The sequence below is a fragment of the Ranitomeya imitator genome, chromosome 6 (assembly GCF_032444005.1).
Source record: "Ranitomeya imitator isolate aRanImi1 chromosome 6, aRanImi1.pri, whole genome shotgun sequence".
NCBI lineage: Eukaryota > Metazoa > Chordata > Amphibia > Anura > Dendrobatidae > Ranitomeya > Ranitomeya imitator.
This window is the reverse complement of record NC_091287.1, coordinates 448,568,864-448,596,041: the sequence shown is the minus strand read 5'-3', so window position 1 is coordinate 448,596,041 and position 27,178 is coordinate 448,568,864. Positions and strand designations below refer to the sequence as shown.

The 27,178-nt window shown below is 42.4% G+C and overlaps 1 protein-coding gene across 1 annotated transcript in view; it reads right to left on the bottom strand.

The window, feature by feature from the left end:
- The window catches only part of SGK3 (serum/glucocorticoid regulated kinase family member 3), a 120,397-nt gene that overhangs the window by 44,968 nt on the left and 48,251 nt on the right, over window positions 1-27,178 (bottom strand). Inside the window, exons 2-5 of the mRNA XM_069731430.1 lie at window positions 6,368-6,540; window positions 4,722-4,805; window positions 2,771-2,843; window positions 1,387-1,462 (exon numbers count right to left, since the gene is read on the bottom strand). Of these exons, the coding sequence (XP_069587531.1) occupies window positions 1,387-1,462; window positions 2,771-2,843; window positions 4,722-4,805; window positions 6,368-6,445 (311 nt within the window). The 5' untranslated portion in view covers window positions 6,446-6,540. The remainder of the gene's footprint in view (window positions 1-1,386; window positions 1,463-2,770; window positions 2,844-4,721; window positions 4,806-6,367; window positions 6,541-27,178) is intronic.

Below are 27,178 nucleotides of genomic sequence, written 5' to 3'. Positions count from 1 at the left end.
GGCTAGGCCACTCCATGACTTTAATGTGCTTCTTTTTGAGCCACTCCTTTGTTGCCTTGGCTGTATGTTTTGGCTCATTGTCTTGCTGGAAGACAAAGCCACGACCCATTTTTAATGTGCTGGAGGAGGGAAGGAGGTTGTCACTCAGGATTTTACAGTACATGGCTCCACCCATTCTCCCATTGATGCGGTGAGATAGTCCTGTCCCCTTAGCAGAGAAACACCCTTAAAACATAATGTTTCCATGCTTGACAGTGGGGATGGTGTTCTTTGGGTCATAGGCAACATTTCTCTTCCTCCAAACACGGCGAGTTGAGTTAATGACAAAGACCTCAATTTTTGTCTCATCATCATCATAGCACCTTCTCCCAATCACTCACACAATCATCCAGGTGTTCATTGGCAAACTTCAGACAGGCCTGCACATGTGCCTTCTTGAGCAAGGGGACCTTGCGGGCACTGTAGGATTTTAAACCTTTACGGCGTAATGTGTTACCAATGGTTTTCTTGGTGACTGTGGTCCCAGCTGCCTTGAGATCATTAACAGGTTCCCCCCTTTAGTTTTAGGCTGATCTCTCACCTTCCTCATGATCAAGGATACCCCACGAGGTGAGATTTTGCTTGGTGCCCAAGATCGATGTCAATTGACATTTTGTATTTCTTCCTATTGCACCAACCGTTGTCTCCTTCTCACCCAGCATCTTACTTATGGTTTTGTAGCCCATTCCAGCTTTGTGCAGGCATATGATCTTGTCCCTGACATCCTTATAAAGCTCTTTGGTCTTGCCCATGTTGTACAGGATTGAGTCTGACTGATTAATCGAGTCTGTTAACAGGAGTTTATAAAAGGTGACTATGTAAGACAGCTGTCTTTAATGCAGGTAACAAGTTGATTAGGAGCGTCTAACTGGTCTGTAGGAGCCAGAACTCTTAATGGTAGGGGATCAAATACTTATTTCTCACTGCAAAATGCAAGTAAATTTTCTAGATTTGATTTTTGATATTCTCTCAGTGTTAAAATTAACCTACCCTTAAAATTATAGACTGTTCATGTCTATAATTGTTAGTGGGCAAACTTACAAAATCAGGAAAGGATCAAATACTTATTCCCCCCACTGTATGTCAACATGTGTTCCAGGTCCATTTCTTTGATTTTACTCTTAGATGTGACAGCAAAAACCGGATGATAGATCCCTTTAACAGTCAGAGAATAAATTTTCCTCAATCTTTTTTTTTGCGAAATAACACCACATTACATGCATTTTACTTTTCTGCAGTACTGCCTGTATATTGAACACCTTCACATTTTTAGATTTTACAAATTGCTGAATTAAAAAAAATTATAACAATTTTGAAAGCATCACTGTGGTTATAACAGATACTTACTGGCTGCATAATTCTGAATGCTGGAGTAAATTCTGGATAAATTCGTTCAGTCCTGCTCTTCTCTGCTGTATGAATTCTGAAATGAAGAAAAATATTAAACCATGACTGGTACATAATAAATGTACAAATATCAGTACCAATAATTTGTTACACAGGTTGTAAAAGAACTCTGTCTCCTATTTCTTCTGAAGGAAGTTCATTCTCCGTGTGCTAACTACTGGTCACAAGATGGCTCCATGCCAGTAGGTTCTGCAGCAGCTTCAGCGGTGTGTATTATTTAGTACGGCTGCAGGACACAACAGTAATGCCTATTGAGCAATTCCATAGTTACAGACCTTCACTGTGACATATAATGATTATTATCTATTATCTGCAGGAGAACTTGGCATAAAGGAGCTGGTAGCAAATATTTTCCTGCAGTGCTACCACAGAGAAAACCAAACCTAATCTAATCTTTACAGAAACCAGTTGGTTGTCCGTGTAATGCACAGCTAATATAAAGTCTCCAAATAAAGCTCCAGGTACATATACAAATATGGACCAACAAATTGCCATTCATTGGTTGGACGACAATCCTTTCTACTGGACACAGGCGATTTCATCAGGGTCATAGAAGCAACGAAAAACATTCCCTCAGTTTCCTGGTCACATGGGACGTCAATAGTTTGTATACTTCCATTTCCCATGAAAAGGGACACTCAGTGGTAAATGATTTACTACTACAGACAGGACATGAGGATGAGAGTAGATCCTTTTACATAGATTTACTCACAATTGTACTTAGTAATTTTTCTTCTTTTTCAGGACACTATCAGCAGAGACAAGGCACCGCAATGGGGTGCAAGGTGGCCCCCCATAAGTCAATTGCTACATGGCTAATTTTCAGGATAAATACATCTATCCTCATACACTGTTGGGTTGTTCATGTAATGAACAGCTAATATAAAGTCTCCAAATAAAGCAAATGTAGACCAACAAATTGCCATTCATTGGTTGGATGCCAGGTTGTTCCTTAGTAGGTAAAAATATCATCTCAGACTAAATTGGCTGTGTTGGATTTTTCTTTATCTGATCATACAACCAATGCTTACTATCAACCGTAAACAATCCTACATTCCCGATCAGTGTTTTGAACGATCATGAACGTCCATTTGTTGGCCATTGGTAAAAACAAAATTGTTGATTTTGCCAAGGCAGCCAACATTCGTTATTATGGTGCACCCTTGTGCGTGTATGTGCATCGCATCACCCACGTCTTGCACTATGACTGTGTATGACCTGATGTCACTGTAGTTGTGCAGCTGAGTACAGTGGGAGAGCCCATAAACAAAGGCTTTGTAACAGGTTTTACTATACAAATATAAAGATTACACATTTTACTTACCAGGATCAAAATTATCTCCAAAGATCCTCTTGGCAGGTATTTTCAAGTTTATTGCTGGAAATTGCTTGCGAAGCTGAAGGAGTAATAAAAGATAATAAAGACAGCTGCGGAGATAAGCTCAGTGCTAGATTTAGGTATGTGCCATTGTTAAGTCATTACATTTAATCATCTGTTTACACAACAAAAATTCCGCAAACCTAAGATATGAGATCACAGCTTTTATTCTATACACTCATTCTAATGCGGATTTGTCCCATAAAAGACTACATCGTATATTGCAAGGCACATAAAGGTGGCACATGGAATAGGAGTGCGAAACGTCACTGACTAGTGCAACCAGCTTTCGCCGCGGCGGTCAGGACACAGTACTGTAAGGTTATATATCTACAACAACTTGCTATGCATTGTAGGGGAATATCTACCCACACGAATTATATGTATAGGGTGTTCCATTAAAAGAATTGTTTTATGAACATATATCTTGCTTAGCAGAAACCAGGCCAGCCCTCAGCTGATTGAATCAGATCTGCCTTCCAATCCTTCCTCATTGCAGAAATTTGCAAATTAGCAATTTCAGGCAAACTGTAATGTTACATAATTATTTATTACTAGATTGTGGCCCGATTCTAACGCATCGGGTATTCTAGAATATGCATGTCCCCGTAGTATGTGGACAATGATGATTCCAGAATTCACGGCACACTGTGCCCATCGCTGATTGGTCGAGGCAACCTTTATGACATCATCGTCGCCATGGCAACCATTATGACATCTACGTCGATACTGTGCCCGTCGCTGAATCAGAAACGTGAGATGTCTACGTCCTTTATGACATCATCATCGCTGTGCCCGTTGCTGATTGGTCGAGGCCTGGTGGCCTCGACCAATCAGAGACGCGGGATTTCTACGTCGATGCTGTGCCGGTCTCTGATTGGTCGAGGCCGCCAGGCCTCGACCAATCAGAGAGCCGGGATTTCCAGGACAGACAGACAGACAGACAGACAGACAGACAGAAAGACAGACAGACAGACAGACGGAAAAACCCTTAGACAATTATATATATAGATGTGTGTTATGTAGCGCCATCATATTCCACAGACAAGATCATCGCTGTCTCCAATAGGGAGTTTAGATTGTGAGCCCCTGTCAGTATGTCTTTGGAATGTGGGAGGAAACCAGAGAACCTGAAGGAAATCCATGCAAACATGGGAAGAATGTACAAACTTCTTCCTAATGTTGTGCTTGGAGGGATTTGAACCCAGGAGGGTGCTGCAAAGCAACAATGCTAACAAATGAGCTGCCCTACATATGAGCCATTAGAATTAAAGAGGCATCTAATAATTTGAGAACAGGTCATTAGGATAAAGTGATAACCTATTAATGGTGCGGTAATCCAGTGTTGTTTTGGATTAAGGGGCACAAATTTGAATTTTTTTTTAAATTTTTTTTTTCTTAACTGTGTCAGCACTTCCAGCTATCCACCCTAGCAAGTGATGTCACCGGTCTCTGGATGCGGGGTATTCTGACGGTGAGCTCTGTTGCCAACTCATTACTGCTGATCTGACCCGACAACTAAGCGCATGCTGGACTGTGCACATCACACAGAACTCTGGGACTAGCCCAGCCCCTGAAATAAGCATCACTGATGACGGCTCATTTCATGGAGGGGGCAGGGGCTTCAAAAGTAACTGTAGCCTCAGCCCCCTGACATGCTTCGTTTTCCTATCTCAGCATGATCTAAAAGGAAGTGAATAAAAAAAAAAAGAAAAAGAAAAGCAGTTAGTGTAATTGGGGAAGGATATGGATTTTTAATTTAAGTACATTAGAAAACAGTTTTCATTATGGCACCAAATAGATAGGGATTTAGGATAGGAATTCAATTGGATTTCAGACCACCCTTTAAGGATGCTGTACTTCTAACCAAAGCAGACAGTAAATCTATCACACTTACCGTGTTATACAGTTTATCAAACTCTGCATATCGTCTAAAGACAAACCACTCATTTCTTCCTACAGAAACTAAAACTTTATAAACCTGTCAAAGGAAAACAATTGTTAAGTTCTAAAGAAAAGACAGATCAGGGATTTACTAATTCACAGGCATTTACTGGCCTCATGGGTAATAACATAATAAAGCACAAATGGTAATAAACTGTTCAAAACAACCCTGCCGGTCATAACCATTGTTCACATTGGTTGTGCCACAATCATGTCTTATCACCTAGCCGCAGCTGGTCACTGGGGGTCCCACCAGTGGATCTAATGGAGAGGTGATCCTACATGTGCATTGCCCTCCACTCTATGGCTATGTGCACACGTTCAGGTTTTTTCGCGTTTTTTCGCGGTAAAAATGCTATAAAAACTCATTAAAAACGCATACATTATGCATTCTATCATTTAGAATGCATTCTGCATGTTATGTGCACATGGATGCGTTTTTTCCCAGCAAAAAAACGCATCGCGGTAAAAAAAATGAGCATGTTCATTATTTTTGCGGATTTTCTGCGTTTTTCCCGCAATTCTATGCATTTTGGGGAAAAAACGAACCAAAAACGCGGTAAAAACGCATGCAGATTTCTGGCAGAAATATCCGGTTTTTGTCAGGAAAATTTCTGCAAGAAATCCTGACGTGTGCACATACCCTATGGGTGGGACAACTACCATCAGCATCCTGCCAGTAGGTGATAAGATAGGATTGTGACACAACCCTTTCGAACACCAGGTTGGAATAATTTACAATGATAGATTTTAAACATCAAAGACAATTACCCTGTGTGCCTGCAAGACGGATTAAAAATCGATCCAAGCAACAATACCATGATGGAAAGCCAATGTGTCACCGAATTACAGGACACCTCCATTACATAGGAGGAGGATGGAGGAAACTAACACACAGAACACCAACTGTTAGCCTTATACTAAGGGGGGATGCTGATGTCGTGCCTGCAGTGGATGGGGTCACTCCAGGTGACCTGAAATGTAAGAGCCTAGAATTATGACACACTCTTATGATACTTCCACTTTACTAAGAACAAATTGAAGATTTATGTATTTATGTCCAGAGCCATATTTCTTTATCCTACCTTGGGGTATGTTCACACGTGGTGTATTTATTGCAGAAATGTCCACACAATTTCTGCAATAAATCTTTTTATATGTACTCATGTTTAAACCCGACTTTTACAAGAATATGCAAGGGACTATGGCAGCATTTTCATATTGCTACTGGATTAAATAAAAGAATTGTAGAAGGTCCCAGGCAGGACTTATTGAGGATAAGCTAATACATTCGCTGGGGCTACAGGTGGATTTTGGCTGCGACACAAATTGTGTAACCAAACACCTCTCTGCGCCGATGCTACGTAGCAGCACAATGCGATCCCTTTTTTCTTCATTGCAACAACGACACAGAGCAATTTTTGCCCTGCATTTCATGCAAAACCTCCATGTAGAAGAAAAGTCCAAAAGGTGCATAACGGCAATAACAGAACTGTACGATACTAGAACATGTTTTGGTTAAAATAAATTCAATTATTTTGGGTAACCCCAAATACCACACAACATGGATTTTATCAATCGCAAGAAATCTGTACTCACTGTGAATCTTTTTTTCTTTTCTCGATGCTCGTCATGACTGGGAATACGTACACTAGGACAGTTTATGTTCTGATCCATTGTTCACAAGAGCCTTGTACCAAAGCTTAGCTTTTTTGTAGATTCTTCAGAAGAAGACGCCAGCATTTAAGGTGCTAATCTGTCCATCTGGAGAACTGTAGGAGACAAAAAAAAAAAATACACAATGGCTACTTATCTGCAAAGGCCTCAAGGACTACTTTAACCCTCTGTTTGGTTGCTCCGCATTTAACCCTTTGTTTTGTTTGTTGTGCTCTCCCAGGTCCTTGAACCATGTGACAAATAAGTGTAATGCTAGAAAGCTATAGATTGCTTTGAAATCGTGTGAACATTAGTCATAAATGTTAAAAAAATAAAAATAAATTAGTTTTTACCAACCAACAAATTGCTATTCTTAGGAACAACTGTGACGCCCAAAGAATGTACAAATCTTAGCCCAGTTTTTAGTAGTGTGGTAAAAAGCAATATGGCTACACTTTATATTGCCATTTTTGCTAAATGATTACCGCAAATCAATAGATAGATTAATCTGTAAGTAAAAATGGTTGAAATCCCTAAAGCAGATGTAATGACTGCAATGCCGCCAATGTACCTGAAAATGAAGGATGACATTTAAAAGAGCACCAAGTACGGTAAATAAATCTGTTGTTGACCAGCGCTTATTAGTAATATATTCATAAGGACGTATGGGTCAATGTGCACTTTGCACTGGCTAACAGCTCCCAAACGTAAGAGAAATGGTTATGGCCGGGAGCAAATATAATAACCTTAATGTAATGTTAGTAAATGAGCTGCGATGCCACATATTATACTACTACAAGGATTACAATGGGGTAGAAACAATCGGAAAAACCGACTATGTATAAAAATTAAAAAAATACTGAAGTCTTTATTCACACTGACTCACAATACACCATGGTAAGCCTTGTGTTACCCAGATTTCGCAGGCAGTTTTAGATGCAATTTTTTGAGGGAAAGACAAAAAGGAGAGTAATCAATCCTTCCTTTATACTTTTCCTTCTTTTTGTGCCTACTTTTTACATCTATAAATCTGTCATTAGAATTACATGTGCGATTCCACCCTGACAATATTTGTGTTCTCCCCCATTGTTTTTGTTTTAAGGTACCGTCACACATAACGATATCGTTAACGATATTGTTGCTTTTTGTGACGTAGCAACAATATCGTTAACTAAATCGTTATGTGTGACAGCGACCAACGATCAGGCCCCTGCTGGGAGATCGTTGGTCGCTGGGGAAAGTCCAGGACTTTATTTCGTCGCTGGATCACCCGCTGACATCGCTGAATCGGCGTGTGTGACGCCGATTCAGCGAGGTCTTCACTGGTAACCAGGGTAAACATCGGGTTACTAAGCGCAGGGTCGCGCTTAGTAACCCGATGTTTACCCTGGTTACCATTGTAAATGTAAAAAAACCAAACGCTACATACTTACATTCCGGTGTCTGGTCACGTCCCTCGCCGTCAGCTTCCCGCACTGAATGTGAGCACCGGCCGCCGTAAAGCAGAGCACAGCGGTGTCGTCACCGCTGTGCTTTAGGGCCGGCGCTCAGTCAGTGCGGGAAGCTGAAGGCGAGGGACGTGACCAGACACCGGAATGTAAGTATGTAGCGTTTGTTTTTTTACATTTAAAATGGTAACCAGAGTAAACATCGGGTTACTAAGTGCGGCCCTGCGCTTAGTAACCCGATGTTTACCCTGGTTACCCGGGGACTTCGGGATCGTTGGTCGCTGGAGAGCTGTCTGTGTGACAGCTCTCCAGCGACCACACAGCGACGCTGCAGCGATCGACATCGTTGTCTAGATCACTGCAGCGTCGCTAAATGTGATGGTACCTTTAGACCCATTGGGGAGCTCCCACTTTTGCCCAACTATGTTTGTTTTTTTGGTTAAAGTCCATCTTATGCTAATATTCCCCCTGTAAGGAACAGTGTGGTAGTTATCATGTATAAGTCCGAGTTACAGCAGAGCAGAAGGCCTGTTCACAGCCATGGTGAGAAAGTCATCGTGCCCAGGTACACACAGTGAGCAGTGGCCACCTGTCCTGAAAAAACTACAAGGGTTACCGTATATTCCAACCCAAGTAGTGTGGAACGGAAAGAAAAAAGTATTACTCTTTCAACCAAGTACTGGAGTGAAGCATACAAAAATTATCACCGTGTCCTCGCTTTTAGCACCCTGGAATTTAAAATTTATGTAGTTGTAGGTAAAGTTAGGTGGTCCTTTTAAAAGGGATGATATAGCATTATAAAAGAACTTAAAATGGAACTTGGATTAGGGATCGCACAAGGTCCCCGAGCCGAGGAACCACGAAAGGCAGTAGCGTAATGGCCATGAAAATGTAAGAAGGTACATAAGTAATATGATAAGTACGGTAACAGATGCAATCCCCACCAGGTGAATGGTCGGGGAAGACAGTGGGAGACCGTAGCTCATAGAGGAATGGATGGACAAGTTTTGAGGGGACAGTCACTTATGAGGAGTTTACAAGGCACAATCCAGGCCATCAAACTTACAATTGGCTATAAACGAGCCGAACAGTAGTCATATCTCAACTGTATAGATGGGCCGATGGTTAGGAATTGCGTACAGAGCAACTTTGTTGGAATTCCTGCAGAGATGAAGTTTTTTGTTTTCTCTAGTTTAAGAAATTCCTTGAAAAGTTATGCTGCAACCTGTTCAGTTGAAAACTGTGTGCTTATTTGGTGAAATCCCACTTACCAAATAGGCAAACACATCCTCTTCTAAAGAGATCAATTCTCAAAAATCATCTTCATATAATAAAAGTCATCAAGCAGATCTCTGAACTTCTGTAACACAAGAGCAGCAGCTCAGGTAAGAAGGCGGCCTCCATCATTACGCAGAGAATGTTCTCGTGATTAAATGTCAAATGATGAGTAAGAACAATTGAATTAAATCTCATGGCGGCGTCTGGCTGAATGAATGTAAAGTAGAATATAAATGAAACCAACACACAGCTGACAAAGACAACAACAGCGGATTCACGGAAAAGTCCTGTTCATTCTTCATTTTATATGCAGTTAAATAGCCCAAGGCAGGCAATCCATGATGGAATTAATACACTTTGCAAACACATGTTCATGCTGCCGATACTAGCCTATGGGGGTTTCTTGAAATGGCATGTCAGTACAGGTACTCGTAAGTTTGTAAAGAAAGAACAAAAAATAAAAACCCAGATGGTCTTAGACCATGTATTTCTCCCCCTCCGCACGCCTAAATCTATGGCAACTATTACAACAAACAGGTAAGGCTACTTTCACACTAGCGTCGGTACGCGGCCGTCGCGCTGCGTCGGCTCGACGTACTGACGCATACTGTGCAAGCGCCGCACAACGGGGGCAGCGGATGCATTTTTCCACGCATCCACTGCCCCATTGTGAGCTGCGGGGAGGTGGGGGCGGAGTTCCGGCCGCGCATGCGCGGTCGGAAATGGCGGACACAACGCAGCAAAAAACGTTACGTTTTTTGCTGCCGACGGTCCGCCACAACACGACGCAACCGTTGCACGACTGTTGCAACGTGTGGCAAAGCGTCTCAATGCGTTGCTAATGTTAGTCAATGGAGAAAAAAACGCATCCTGCAAGCAATTTTGCAGGATGCGTTTTTTTCCCCTAAATGACGCATTGCGACATGCAGTGCACGACGCTAGTGTGAAAGTAGCCTAAGACTGACGACTGCAGTTTTGCAAATTCTATGTAGTATTTCAGGTATACTTACATGCAAACTATTATGATCAGTGGGGTCCTGTCTCACCTGTAGTTTGTAAGCCGTTATCAGTGGGGTCCTAACTCTCGCTCTCACCCGTCAGAGGCTCTTTTGGCGAGCGGGGTTCTATCCATCGCTATCAATAACTATAACACAGCATTTATCACTTTTCGCAACTCAAAAGCACTGTCACCTTTGTATCTATACTTATGCCATGCATAACAATGCATGAGTAGATCCGCACGTATTAGTCATATATACATTTGTTTTAAAAGAGAACGTATCCGTTCTCCTGACAAATCTGCGTTCGTAAAAAAATATTTACTCAAACTCTGGATGATCTCTTGGTTATGCTGTTCTTTTGTTTACCCTACTAAAAGATAATAAGATAAGTGAAAAGTTATCAGTTGGGGTTGTCCCTGTACATTGTCACACTGTACCATGAATGCGGATTGTGACGACTCTATAGAGACACCCATCTAGCAAGGAGAATGGTAAAATTCTGTTGTCAATTTAGATGTACATTTCTATGAGTTGTAAGGGTGCATTTCCGCTGGCCGATTATCAGGAATGAGCATTCCTAGGAACACTCGTTTCCCGACTATTGTGCAGTGTAAACAGGCTGCTGATCGTCTGACGATCTAACAAAAATCATTTCACCTGATGGAGTGTTTTAAGCATAAAAATAATCAATTTTTGGAAGCACATGTGTAAACAACATGTGCTGCGCATGCAATGACATCCTATGGGCACAGAACGATCCATTGGTCATCAGCGTATATTTTTGTGGTAACAATCTGCAATAAATCTACACTGTACACGGTGTCCTGAAACTTACATGGAGGTTTTGCTGGACTTTGCAGAAGACAATAAACCATTGGTCTGCAAGGTCTTCCTCTACAGTAGCTGACTAAGGTATTTATAGCTTACATGTAAATAACCATTAATAACCATCCAACTGGAAGGTACACAGAATGCTACTTTTACAGCTCTTCCCCATTAGCGGTGAATCGTCTCTTTGTGGATGCGAAAGTACAAAAAGGAATGGAGAGGCATGACATGGGATTTACCCAAGCAGAACCAAGTCTGCATTCTGTTACTTAACACTACGTTTGCTTTGTAGCATTTAGTTTTAGTTTGTTTTCAATCATTGGACTTAACGTATGTTTTGTTACAATACTGCAAACTGTGTAGACGCGGAGCGGTGACATTAATCAGGTGGTACTGTGCCAAATCAAAGGGTGATTAACAATAGGTGATGGAAGCCATGAAACGACTGCCTGCTAAGAAAGGCCAACTGCACTTTCATGGGCACAGAATAAAATAATAAAAGTTAAAAGGGGTATTCCCATCCAGATCCTATCAAAATATGTAGTAGGAATAATAACAATAATAATAATAATAATAATAATATATAGCAAATCAGACGAACTATACATTTCTAATTGGAGGTTTTTGCGATTATTACTACATCTACTACATATTTGTTGATAGAGGAATACCCCTTTAACACTATTGTTCTGTCCGCATAGAATACCATTGTTCTCGGCAGCACATGTACTGTTGACATGTGCGAACAAGAAAAAATTGTTTTAAGCGAGTCCGTTTATGCTGTCTGATAATCAGGAAATGAATGTTCATAGGATAATCAATATAAATGCACCCTAAGGCTGCAGCTGTGCCCAGTGCCACCTTCAGTCGTCCCCATCTTCACTTTGAATGTAATGCCACTTAGCTACACTCACCATTCGAGCCACTGTTTGTGTATAGGGCATACTTTACCTGAGCACAAATGTTGCATGTATTATGAACAATTATGTGCCTATTTAGTGTCTGCAAGCTGACACTGTTTTCTTATCTGTCTTTGATGGACTTACCGTAATCCACTTTTTTTTCCTACTTATTACTTATAATTTATACAATTAAATTATCTTTTCATCTCTTTACTCCGTATCCTTCTATATTCAAAATATATATATATTATATATAGTGTTAACTTTCATTATTTACCATAATGTAATGATTACAATTAAACTTTCATATATTATAGATTCATTATCCACCAACTGAAATTTGTCAGGTCTTTTATTGTTTTAATACTGATGATTTTGGCATACAACTCCTGATAACCCAAAAAACCTGTCTCAATAAATTAGCATATCAAGAAAAGGTTCTCTAAACGACCTATTACCCTAATCTTCTGAATCAACTAATTAACTCTAAACACATGCAAAAGATACCTGAGGCTTTTATAAACTCCCTGCCTGGTTCATTACTCAAAACCCCCATCATGGGTAAGACTAGCGACCTGACAGATGTCAAGAAGGCCATCATTGACACCCTCAAGCAAGAGGGTAAGACCCAGAAAGAAATTTCTCAACAAATAGGCTGTTCCCAGAGTGCTGTATCAAGGCACCTCAATGGTAAGTCTGTTGGAAGGAAACAATGTGGCAGAAAACGCTGTACAACGAGAAGAGGAGACCGGACCCTGAGGAAGATTGTGGAGAAGGACCGATTCCAGACCTTGGGGAACCTGAGGAAGCAGTGGACTGAGTCTGGTGTGGAAACATCCAGAGCCACCGTGCACAGGCGTGTGCAGGAAATGGGCTACAGGTGCCGCATTCCCCAGGTAAAGCCACTTTTGAACCATAAACAGCGGCAGAGGCGCCTGACCTGGGCTACAGAGAAGCAGCACTGGACTGTTGCCAAGTGGTCCCAAGTACTTTTTTCTGATGAAAACAAATTTTGCATGTCATTTGGAAATCAAGGTGCCAGAGTCTGGAGGAAGACTGGGGAGAAGGAAATGCCAAAATGCCTGAAGTCCAGTGTCAAGTACCCACAGTCAGTGATGGTGTGGGGTGCCATGTCAGCTGCTGGTGTTGGTCCACTGTGTTTCATCAAGGGCAGGGTCAATGCAGCTAGCTATCAGGAGATTTTGGAGCACTTCATGCTTCCATCGGCTGAAATGCTTTATGGAGATGAAGATTTCATTTTTCAGCACGACCTGGCACCTGCTCACAGTGCCAAAACCACTGGTAAATGGTTTACTGACCATGGTATTACTGTGCTCAATTGGCCTGCCAACTCTCCTGACCTGAACCCCATAGAGAATCTGTGGGATATTGTGAAGAGAAAGTTGAGAGACGCAAGACCCAACACTCTGGATGAGCTTAAGGCCGCTATTGAAGCATCCTGGGCCTCCATAACATCTCAGCAGTGTCACAGGCTGATTGCCTCCATGCCACGCCGCATTGAAGCAGTCATTTCTGCCAAAGGATTCCCGACCAAGTATTGAGTGCATAACTGAACATTATTATTTGTTGTTTTTTTTGTTTGTTATTAAAAAACACTTTTATTTGATTGGATGGGTGAAATATGCTAATTTATTGAGACAGGTTTTTTGGGTTATCAGGAGTTGTATGCCAAAATCATCAGTATTAAAACAATAAAAGACCTGACAAATTTCAGTTGGTGGATAATGTAATATATGAAAGTTTAATTGTAATCATTACATTATGGTAAATAATGAAATTTAACACTATATGCTAATTTTTTGAGAAGGACCTGTATATATATATACACAGTGGGGCAAAAAAGTATTTAGTCAGTCAGCAATAGTGCAAGTTCCACCACTTAAAAAGATGAGAGGCGTCTGTAATTTACATCATAGGTAGACCTCAACTATGGGAGACAAACTGAGAAAAAAAAATCCAGAAAATCACATTGTCTGTTTTTTTATCATTTTATTTGCGTATTATGGTGGAAAATAAGTATTTGGTCAGAAACAAACAATCAAGATTTCTGGCTCTCACAGACCTGTAAGTTCTTCTTTAAGAGTCTCCTCTTTCCTCCACTCATTACCTGTAGTAATGGCACCTGTTTAAACTTGTTATCAGTATAAAAAGACACCTGTGCACACCCTCAAACAGTCTGACTCCAAACTCCACTATGGTGAAGACCAAAGAGCTGTCAAAGGACACCAGAAACAAAATTGTAGCCCTGCACCAGGCTGGGAAGACTGAATCTGCAATAGCCAACCAGCTTGGAGTGAAGAAATCAACAGTGGGAGCAATAATTAGAAAATGGAAGACATACAAGACCACAGATAATCTCCCTCGATCTGGGGCTCCACGCAAAATCCCACCCCGTGGGGTCAGAATGATCACAAGAACGGTGAGCAAAAATCCCAGAACCACGTGGGGGGACCTAGTGAATGAACTGCAGAGAGCTGGGACCAATGTAACAAGGCCTACCATAAGTAACACACTACGCCACCATGGACTCAGATCCTGCAGTGCCAGACGTGTCCCACTGCTTAAGCCAATAGATGTTCGGTCCCGTCTGAAGTTTGCTAGAGAGCATTTGGATGATCCAGAGGAGTTTTGGGAGAATGTCCTATGGTCTGATGAAACCAAACTGGAACTGTTTGGTAGAAACACAACTTGTCGTGTTTGGAGGAAAAAGAATACTGAGTTGCATTGATCAAACACCATACCTACTGTAAAGCATAGTGGTGGAAACATCATGCTTTGGGGCTGTTTCTCTGCAAAGGGGCCAGGACGACTGATCCGGGTACATGAAAGAATGAATGGGGCCATGTATCGTGAGATTTTGAGTGCAAACCTCCTTCCATCAGCAAGGGCATTGAAGATGAAACGTGGCTGGGTCTTTCAACATGACAATGATCCAAAGCACACCGCCAGGGCAACGAAGGAGTGGCTTCGTAAGAAGCATTTCAAGGTCCTGGAGTGGCCTAGCCAGTCTCTAGATCTCAACCCTATAGAAAACCTTTGGAGGAAGTTGAAAGTCCGTGTTGCCAAGCGAAAAGCCAAAAACATCACTGCTCTAGAGGAGATCTGCATGGAGGAATGGGCCAACATACCAACAACAGTGTGTGGCAACCTTGTGAAGACTTACAGAAAACGTTTGACCTCTGTCATTGCCAACAAAGGATATATTACAAAGTATTGAGATGAAATTTTGTTTCTGACCAAATACTTATTTTCCACCATAATACGCAAATAAAATGATAAAAAAACAGACAATGTGATTTTCTGGATTTTTTTTTCTCAGTTTGTCTCCCATAGTTGAGGTCTACCTATGATGTAAATTACAGACGCCTCTCATCTTTTTAAGTGGTGGAACTTGCACTATTGCTGACTGACTAAATACTTTTTTGCCCCACTGTATATATATATATATATATATATATATATATATATATATATATATATATATATATATATATATATATATATATATATATATATATATATATATACACGTCATTCTGTCCGAAGCCTTTAAAGACTGCGCATGCGCCAGCGCAGTCTGGACCCCACAGAGTGACGCTCCCAGGAGATCGCGGTATGCATAACCACTGAACGCACGCCGCGATCTCCAACGGATAGCAGGGACGCGCCAGGAGGGCGAGTATACTATATTCACCTGTCCCGTTCCAGCGCTGTGTGCCGCTCCGTGTTCCGGGTCCTCTGCCTGGGACGTTCAGAGTGCGCGATGACGCGCTTAATGCGCGCCGCCCTCTGACTGAACAGTCACAGCCAGAGAACGCGGAACGCAGCGCTGGATCAGGGCCAGGTGAATATAGCAAATGTCGGGGGCCTGAGCTAGCGGCGACTCCGGCACCTGACCCCCACAGCGCGCTGGTGTCCCTGCATGATCAGGCCCCCCAGCACTCGGCGCCCAGCAACAATAGGTGAGTATGTGTTATTTTTTTTTTATATATATCGCAGCAGCATACGGGGCATATATTAAGGAGCATCTTATGGGGGCCATAAACCTTTATGGAGCAGTGTACGGGGCATATACTATGGAGCATCTTATGGGGGCCATAAACCTTTATGGAGCAGCGTATGGGGCATATGGATGGGAGCAGCAAATTACAGAATGGTGGCGCAGGATGGGAGCAGCACATGACAATAGGGCAGCACATGACAGAACGGGGGTGCAGGATGGCAGCAGCACATGACAGAACGGGGGTGCAGGATGGAAGCAGCACATGACAGAATGGGGGCGCAGGATGGGAGCAGCACATGACAGAATGGGGGCGCAGGATGAGTGCAGCACATGACAGGATGGGGACGCAGGATGGAGCAGCACATGACAGGATGGGGACGCAGGATGGAGCAGCACATGACAGGATGGAGACCATATACCAATATAAATGCTCGTCACCCGTGCGTAGAACGGGTTCAATAGCTAATATATATATATATATATATATATATATATATATATATATATATATATATATATATATATATATATATATATATATATATATATATATATATATATATTAGGTTATTAAATTTCTATTTACAACAGTGCTATGTTTGGTGTAATAGTTGCACCAAGCTGTATGAAGAAGCTGAACTTTGCTTGCAAAATGCCCTGCACCATCCTGAAGTGAGCACTTTTCCCTCAGTACATGAATTAACATTTTGACAGATTCACACAGGGCCGTATTTGGAGTTCATGCTGTCCTGTAAGTCAGAATAAGGGTATGTGCACAAGAAATCTTTTTCAGGCAGATCTGCTCCAGTACCCACATGAAAAAGAGTTAAATAAACTCTAGAAAGACTGAATATACAGTACAGACCACAAGTTTGGACACACCTTCTCATTTAAAGATTTTTCTGTATTTTCATGACTATGAAAATTGTACATTCACACTGAAGGCATCAAAAGTATGAATTAACACATGTGGAATTATATACTTAGCAAAAAAGTGTGAAACAACTGAAATTATTGTATATACTCGAGTATAAGCCGATCCGAGTATAAGCCGACCCCCTAATTTTTCCACAAAAAACTGGGAAAACTTATTGACTCGAGTATAAGCCTAGGGTGGAAAATGCAGCAGCTACCGGTGAATGTCAAAAATAAAAATAGATCCCAATAAATGTAAAATTAATTGAGACATCAGTAGGTTAAGTGTTTTTGAATATCCATATTGAATCAGGAGCCCCATATAATGCTCCATACAGTTCATGATAGGCCCCATAAGATGCACCACACATTATGGCCCCATAAGATGCTCCACACATTATGGCCCCATGAGATGCTCCACACATTGTGGCCCCATACGATGCTCCATACATTGTGGCCCCAGAAGATGCTCCACACATTTGCCCCATATGCTGTTGCTGCGATTAAAAAAAAAAAAAAAAAAAAAAAAAAAGAAAAACACATACTCACCTCTCTTCGCTCAGGACCCCGACACTTGCGATAGTCACCTTCCTCGTTCCATGCGCCGCTCTGTCTTCCATCCTCTGCACTGACTGTTCAGGCAGAGAGCGGCGCGCACACTAATCGCGTCACTGCACCCTCTGACCTGAACAGTAAGTGCAGAGGATGGAAGACGGAGGAGTGCGCAGCGGTGGAACGAGGAAGATGACTATTGCGCAATGCACTCATCCCCGATATACTCACCTGCTCCCGGCGCGGTCCCTGGCAGCGTCTCACTGTCAGATGGTCTCTGGGAGCCTGCACATCTTCCTGAGTTCAGCGGTCACGTACCGCTCATTACAGTAAAGAACATGCGTCCATATTCATTACTTTAATGAGTGGTACCACGTAACCGCTGAACACAGGAAGAGCTGCCTGGAGACCATGGGACATGCAGGGACAGCGCCAGGAGAAAGTGAGTATGTCACCGCGCCGCTCCCCCCGCTGACTGACTCGATTATAAGCCGAGAGGGTCACTTTCAGCCCAAAAAAGTGGGCTGAAAATCTCGGCTTATACTCTAGTATATACGGTATGTCTTATATTCTAGGTTATTCAAATTAGCCACCTTTTGCTTTGATGACTGCTTTGCACACTTGGCATTCTCTTGATGAGCTTTAAGAGGTAGTCACTGGGAATGGTTTTCACTTCACAGGTGTGCCCAGTCAAGTTTAGTAAGTGGGATTTCTTGCCTTATAAATGGGGTTGGGACCATCAGTTGTGTTGTGCAGAAGTCTGGTGGAGACACAGTTGATAGTCCTACTGAATAGACTGTTCGAATTTGTATTATGGCAAGAAAAAAAGCAGCTAAGAAAAACGAGTGGTCATCATTACTTTAAGAAATGAAGGTCAGTCGGTCTGAAAAATTGGGAAAACTTTGAAAGTGTCCCCAAGTGCAGTGGAAAAACCATCAAGCACTACAAAGACACTGGCTCACATGAGGACCGCCCCAGGAAAGGAAGACCAAGAGTCACCTCTGCTTCTGAGAATAAGTTTATCCGAGTCACCAGCCTCAGAAATCGCAGGTTAACAGCAGCTCAGATTAGAAACCAGGTCAATGCCACACAGAGTTCTAGCAGCAGACACATCTCTGCAACAACTGTTAAGAGGAGACTTTGTGCAGCAGGCCTTCATGGTAAAATAGCTGCTAGGAAACCACTGCTAAGGACAAGCAACAAGCAGAAGACTTGTTTGGGCTAAAGAACACAAGGAATGAACATTAGACCAGTGGAAATCTGTGCTTTGGTCTGATGAGTCCAAATTTGAGATCTTTGGTTCCAACCACCATGTCTTTGCGCGACTGCGCGACGCAGAAAAGGTGAACGGATGGACTCTACATGCCTGAATCCCACCGTGAAGCATGGAGTCATCGTGATGGTGTGGGGTGCTTTGCTGGTGACACTGTTGGGGATTTCTTCAAAATTGAAGGCATGCTGAACCAGCATGGCTACCACAGCATCTTGCAGCGGCATGCTATTCCATCCGGTTTGCGTTTAGTTGGACCATCATTTATTTTTCAACAGAACAATGACCCCAAACACACCTCCAGGCTGTGTAAGGGCTATTTGACCAAGAAGGAGAGTGATGGGGTGCTATGCCAGATGACCTGGCCTCTACAGTCACCAGACCTGAATCCAATCGAGATGGTTTGGGGTGAGCTGGACTGCAGAGTGAAGGCAAAAGGGCCAACAAGTGCTAAGCATCTCTGGGAACTCCTTCAAAATTGTTGGAAGACCATTCCCGGTGACTACCTCTTGAAGCTCATCAAGAGAATGCCAAGAGTGTACAAAGCAGTCATCAAAGCAAAAGGTGGCTACTTTGAAGAACCTAGAATATAAAACATAATTTCAGTTGTTTCACACTTGTTAAGTATATAATTCCACATGTGTTAATTCATAGTTTTGAGGCCTTCAGTGTGAAAGCACAATTTTCATAGTCATGAAAATACAGAAAAATCTTTAAATGAGAAGGTGTGTCCAAACTTTTGGTCTGTACTGTATGTTCTACAGAGTATCATGTCTAATAAATTAAAGATTACAACATCTATATTGAATATTCACTAGAACTACCATCAGTACTCAACTTTGTTACCAAGAACCATTATCAACACAAATACATCACCAAAACCACCATCAGTACATTACCAAATCTAACGTCAGCATATGAATGCATCACCTGAACCATTGTCAATACATCACCAGATCACCATCAGTACAGGTATACGTCACCAGAACAACAGTCAGTGTACAACTACATAACCAGAACAATCGTCAGTACAGAAATACGGCACCAGAACCACCATCAGAAGATAAATACATCATCAAGATTAGTACAACAATCACTTGCACTGTCAGGTTAAGGTACGTCACACTGAACGATATCGCTAGCGATCCGTGACGTTGCAGCGTCCTGGCTAGCGATATCGTTCAGTTTGACAGGCAGCAGCGATCTGGATCCTGCTGTGCCATCGTTGGTCGGAGCAGAAAGTCCAGCACTTTATTTTGTCGCTGGATCTCCCGCAGACATCGCTGAATCGGCGTGTGTGACGCCGATTCAGCGATGTCTTCACTGGTAACCAAGGTAAACATCGGGTTACTAAGCGCAGGGCCACGCTTAGTAACCCAATGTTTACCCTGGTTACCAGCGTAAACATAAAAAAAAAACAAACACTACATACTTACATTCCGGTGTCTGTCCCCCGGCGCTGTGCTTTCCTGCACTGGCTGTGAGCGCCGGCCAGCCGTAAAGCACAGCGGTGACGTCACCGCTCTGCTTTACGGCTGGCCGGCGCTGACAGTGCAGGAAAGCACAGCGCCGGAGGACCAGCTCTCCAGCGACCACACCGACACTGCAGCGATCGGGATTGTTGTCTAGATCGCTGCAGCGTCGCTTAACCCCTCTGTGACCTTAGACGTACTATCCCGTCGAGGTGCCCTGGGCTTATCTGACCCTGGACGGGATAGTACGTCATAGCCGATCGGCCGCGCTCACGGGGGGAGCGCGGCCGATCGCGGCCGGGTGTCAGCTGCTTATCGCAGCTGACATCCGGCACTATGTGCCAGGAGCGGTCACGGACCGCCCCCGGCACATTAACCCCTGGCACACCGCGATCAAAGATGATCGCGATGTGCCGGCGGTGCAGGGAAGCACCGCACAGGGAGGGGGCTCCCTGCGGGCTTCCCTGAGCCCCCCGCAGCAACGCGATGTGATCGCGTTGCTGCGAGGGTCTCCTCACCTCCCTCCCTGCTCGAGCCCCGGATCCAAGATGGCCGCGGATCCGGGTCCTGCAGGGAGGGAGGTGGCTTCACAGAGCCTGCTCAGAGCAGGCACTGAAGCCTGCAGCGCTGCATGTCAGATCAGTGATCTGACAGAGTGCTGTGCAAACTGTCAGATCACTGATCTGTGATGTCCCCCCCTGGGACAAAGTAAAAAAGTAAAAAAAAATTTTTCCAAATGTGTAAAAAAAATATTCCAAAATAATGAAAAAAAAAAATAAATATTATTCCCATAAATACATTTCTTCATCTAAATAAAAAAAAAAAAAACCAATAAAAGTACACATATTTAGTATCGCCGCGTCCGTAACGACCCGACCTATAAAACTGTCCCACTAGTTAACCCCTTCAGTAAACACCGTAAGAAAAAAAAAAAAAAAACGAGGCAAAAAACAACGCTTTATTATCATACCGCCGAACAAAAAGTGGAATAACACGCGATCAAAAGGACAGATATAAATAACCATGGTACCGCTGAAAGCGTCATATTGTCCCGCAAAAAAAGAGCCGCCATACAGCATCATCAGCAAAAAAATAAAAAAGTTATAGTCCTGAGAATAAAGCGATGCAAAAATAATTATTTTTTCTGTAAAATAGTTTTTATCGTATAAAAGCACCAAACCATAAAAAAAATGATATAAATGAGGTATCGCTGTAATCGTACTGACCCGAAGAATAAAACTGATTTATCAATTTTACCAAACGCGGAACGGTATAAACGCCTCCCCCAATAGAAATTCATGAATAGCTGGCTTTTGGTCATTCTTCCTCACAAAAATCGGAATAAAAAGCGATAAAAAAATGTCACGTGCCCAAAAATGTTTTCAATAAAAACGTCAACTCGTCCCGCAAAAAACAAGACCTCACATGACTCTGTGGACCAAAATATGGAAAAATTATAGCTCTCAAAATGTGGTATTGCAAAAAATATTTTTTGCAATAAAAAGGGTCTTTCAGTGTGTGACGGCTGCCAATCATAAAAATCCGCTAAAAAACTCGCTATAAAAGTAAATCAAACCCCCCCTTCATCACCCCCTTAGTTAGGGAAAAATAAAAAAAAAATGTATTTATTTCCATTTTCCCATTAGGGCTAGGGTTAGGGCTAGGGTTAGGGCTAGGGCTAGGGTTAGGGCTAGGGTTAGGGCTAGGGTTAGGGCTAGGGTTAGGGTTAGGGCTAGGGTTAGGGCTAGGGTTAGGGCTAGGGTTGGGGCTAGGGTTGGGGCTACAGTTAGGGTTGGGGCTAAAGTTAGGGTTAGGGTTTAGATTACATTTACAGTTGGGAATAGGGTTGGGATTAGGGTTAGGGGTGTGTCAGGGTTAGAGGTGTGGTTAGGGTTACCGTTGGAATTAGGGTTAGGGGTGTGTTTAGATTAGGGTTTCAGTTATAATTGGGGGGTTTCCACTGTTTCGGCACATCAGGGGCTCTCCAAACACGACATGGCGTCCGATCTCAATTCCAGCCAATTCTGCGTTGAAAAAGTAAAACAGTGCTCCTTCCCTTCCGAGCTCTCCTGTGTGCCCAAACAGGGGTTTACCCCAACATATGGGGTATCAGCGTACTCAGGACAAATTGGACAACAACTTTTGTGGACCAATTTCTCCTGTTACCCTTGGGAAAATACAAAACTGGGGGCTAAAAAATAATTTTTGTGGGAAAAAAAAAGGATTATTTTCACGGCTCTGCGTTATAAACTGTAGTGAAACACTTGGGGGTTCAAAGTTCTCACAACACATCTAGATAAGTTCATTGAGGGGTCTAGTTTCCAATATGGGGTCACTTGTGGGGGGTTTCTACTGTTTAGGTACATTAGGGGCTCTGCAAACGCAATGTGACGCCTGCAGACCAATCCATCTAAGTCTGCATTCCAAATGATGCTCCTTCCCTTCCGAACCCTCCCATGCGCCCAAACGGTGGTTCCCCCCCACATATGGGGTATCAGCGTACTCAGGACAAATTGGACAACAACTTTTGGGGTCCAATTTCTCCTGTTACCCTAGGGAAAATACAAAACTGGGGGCTAAAAAATAATTTTTGTGGGAAAAAAATTTTGTTTTATTTTTATGGCTCTGCATTATAAACTTCTGTGAAGCACTTGGTGGGTCAAAGTGCTCACCACACCTCTAGATAAGTTCCTTAGGGGGTCTACTTTCCAAAATGGTGTCACTTGTGGGGGGTTTCAATGTTTAGGCACATCAGTGGCTCTCCAAACGCAACATGGCGTCCCATCTCAATTTCTGTCAATTTTGCATTGAAAAGTCAAACTGCGCTCCTTCCCTTCCGAGCTCTCCCATGCGCCCAAACAGTGGTTTACTGCCACATATGGGGTATCAGCGTACTCAGGACAAATTGGACAACAACTTTTGAGGTCCAATTTCTTCTCTTACCCTTGGAAAAATAAAAAATTGGGGGCAAAAATATAATTTTTGTGAAAAAATATGATTTTTTATTTTTACGGTTCTGCATTATAAACTTCTGTGAAGCACTTGGTGGGTCAAAGTGCTCACCACACATCCAGATAAGCTCCTTAGGGGGTCTACTTTCCAAAATGGTGTCACTTGTGGGGGGTTTCAATGTTTAGGCACATCAGTGGCTCTCCAAACGCAACATGGCGTCCCATCTCAATTCCTGTCAATTTTGCATTGAAAAGTCAAATAGCGCTCCTTCCCTTCCGAGCTCTCCCATGCGCCCAAACAGTGGTTTACTGCCACATATGGGGTATCAGCGTACTCAGGACAAATTGGACAACAACTTTTTGGGTCCAATTTCTCCTGTTACCCTTGGTAAAATAAAACAAATTGGAGCTGAAGTAAATTTTTTGTGTAAAAAAGTTAAATGTTCATTTTTATTTAAACATTCCAAAAATTCCTATTAAACACCTGAAGGGTTAATAAACTTCTTGAATGTGGTTTTGAGCACCTTGAGGGGTGCAGTTTTTAGAATGGTGTCACACTTGGGCATTTTCTATCATATAGACCCCTCAAAATGACTTCAAATGAGACGTGGTCCCTAAAAAAAAAATGGTGTTGTAAAAATGAGAAATTGCTGGTCAACTTTTAACCCTTATAACTCCCTAACAAAAAAAAAATTGGTTCCAAAATTATGCTGATGTAAAGGAGACATGTGGGAAATGTTACTTATTAAGTATTTTGTGTGACATATCTCTGTGATTTAATTGCATAAAAATTCAAAGTTTGAAAATTGCGAAATTTTCAAAATTTTCGCCAAATTTCCGTTTTTTCACAAATAAACACAGGTACTATCAAAGAAATTTTACCACTATCATGAAGTACAATATGTCACGAGAAAACAATGTCAGAATCACCAGGATCCGTTGAAGCGTTTCGGAGTTATAACCTCATAAAGGGACAGTGGTCAGAATTGTAAAAATTGGCCTGGTCATTAACGTGCAAACCACCCTTGGGGGTAAAGGGGTTAATGTGACTTTACCTGCGGATTTATGAAATCTGCTGCGGAAAAATCTGCAGCCCTCAAAAATATGTGTGCACATACCCTAAATATAGGGATAGTCTTGGAGGAACGGATAGCAAGGTTGAAAACATACGGTGTTAAGTTAACAAGAAATAACTAATGGCTATTGCAGGTCATGACATTAGGTCATGGCTTTTATAAAGGTCATGCACAATAAACACAAAAAGGTTGATGGTTGAACAACTAATAAACCAAGGAATGTCTAGTGAACAATTATGTACCGTAAACGTGGCCAAACACACAGGACCCGTGCTTTTTATAAAATCACTTTGTCTTGTGGTATTTGCTGCAGTTTTAAAATATTTAAAAGTTGCGCAAATTAGTTAATTTTGCACAAAATAGAAAATGCTTTGTATTTTTGTCCTTTACTTTTTTTGCACCTTTTTAAAGCAATAAGTTGCACACAACACTAACAGTTGAAAAAATATTTCTGACATGCATAAGAAAAAGAAAAAAAAACTCCAAAAAACAATAACGATTACAAAAACCACAATGTCGAATACTCAAAAAAAGTAGAAAGTAGCCTTAATGATTAAAACAACTTAAAAGGGAACCTGAGTACGCCGATGCCCCATATGTGGTAGAACACTACTAAGTAGATTTGACTTTTGGTGAGCAAAAAAGGATGGAATCGAAAGTGAACACCATGTTGCGTTTGGAGAGCCCCTGATGTGCCTAAATAGTGGAAACCCCCTACAAGTGACACCATTTTGGAAACTATACCCCTCAGGGAGCAGATATGTTTTGAGCACCTTGAACCCCCAGGTGCTTCACAGAAGTTAATACTGTAGAGCAGTAAAATAAAATAAATAAAAAAACATTTTCCCACAAAAATGTACTTTTAGCCCCAAAACTCCACAAGTGACATCATGGTAGAAAATGCACTTATCAATGAATTCATCTACGGCTGCATTGACTATTTTCTAACATCCACACCAGGCTTTTTTTTTTTTGAGAAATGCCAGTTTGGTGCCTATACATTGTACCCCCATAAAGTGTAGAGCCCCCATATATTGCAGCTTACTGCAATTTAGGCATAGAGGGGTTCAGAAGGAGGGGAGCATTTGGATTTGGTAGAACACAATTCACAGGATTGTATTTGAGAAGGTGGGAGCCTTTTCGCTTTTCCAGAGTCTTTGTTCTACCAGTAATGTGGGAACCCTCTATAGTTTCAGTCACAGACAACGGACCTGAGTAGGGGCTGACATTGCACGGGATAAATTTGTGGTGTTTTTATTGGTAACATTTTGAGGTCAAAAGAAGAAAATGTCCAGCTTCACTGAATCCGTGAAAAAAAAGTTTTCTTTATTCACAAACTTAAACATGGAGGATACAAACTTCAGCACAAACCATATGGGTAAGAATCTCAACACGTTTCTGGAGACTAAGCTCCCTTAATCATGCCATGTTTTTCTCATACATTTGTACTGCAGTGCATGAGACGGTCAGCATCTCACTGACAGCCTGTAATACCCAGCTTATAGCTGATCTCACAGGCCACCATACCCTGAGGTCAGTACATGACATCAGGGTGCCATGGTAATCATCAGCACCCACGATTCTAATTGGGGAGGTCCGATGGTTGCAAAGGGGGTCTTGTAACCCCTTGTAAGAAACTGAATGCCGCTGTCGCATTTAACAGCAGTATTTAAGGGGTTAAGCAGCCTTAAAACCGGCTGGGGTCGATACCACAGGGTGTGATGCTGACACGCATGAAAATTTCAGGCGCGGGGCGACGCTATACTGTTATGCCTCTGTGGTGTTAAAAAGGGGAGCTGTGGAATAAGGCACCTTAATGGCCTCCATTAAAAAGATCATCTGCGGTCGTTAAGAGGGTAAAGAGTGACTAGCTGCGGGCAATGTGTTCACCAGCCTCTTCATCCTACTTATCTTGTCATCACACTCCTGTGGGGCGTGAGCACCACGTTTTGCAAGAATGGCGTCACCCTTGGCTTTTTGCCAATCTCTCCCTCCCTCACAATTTGCAGTAAGCGCAAGTGTACATATCCCAGATTCAATCGACACACAGCACATACCCAGGGTGGCAGTGATAATGTTGGACAGAGCCAGCTACGAAATTTGCAGAGCTGGCGGTAATGGTCGGCTGAGTCCTGTGTCACACCTGCCTCACTGGACAATCATGCCTCCCTGGATGACGCTGGGTTGCATTCACCTGGTTTACTGCACAGGAAGGAAGAGATTTGCAACAAGCCGAAACTGACACCACTTTTGCAAATCATGTTACTCATGAGTCATGACCAATAGCATATGATCATAGTTTTAAAAATGATTTGTGGCACATGCAGTAATCAATAAGAGAATAATAAGAATACACACAGTGTAAAAGGGCAACACAAAAAGTGCTCCATACAGTATGATGGGCCCCAAATATACTGTATGGAGAATGAACAGGGCTCTGCATTGTCTTACATGCAATATAATACTCCATGCAGTATAATGGCCCCCCATAATACTCCATGCAGTATAATGGCCCCCCATAATACTCCATGCAGTATAATGGCCCCCCATAATACTCCATGCAGTATAATGGCCCCCCATAATACTCCATGCAGTATAATGGCCCCCCATAATACTCCATGCAGTATAATGGCCCCCCATAATACTCCATGCAGTATAATGGCCCCCCATAATACTCCATGCAGTATAATGGCCCCCCATAATACTCCATGCAGTATAATGGCCCCCCATAATACTCCATGCAGTATAATGGCCCCCCATAATACTCCATGCAGTATAATGGCCCCCCATAATACTCCATGCAGTATAATGGCCCCCCATAATACTCCATGCAGTATAATGGCCCCCCATAATACTCCATGCAGTATAATGGCCCCCCATAATACTCCATGCAGTATAATGGCCCCCCATAATACTCCATGCAGTATAATGGCCCCCCATAATACTCCATGCAGTATAATGGCCCCCCATAATACTCCATGCAGTATAATGGCCCCCCATAATACTCCATGCAGTATAATGGCCCCCCATAATACTC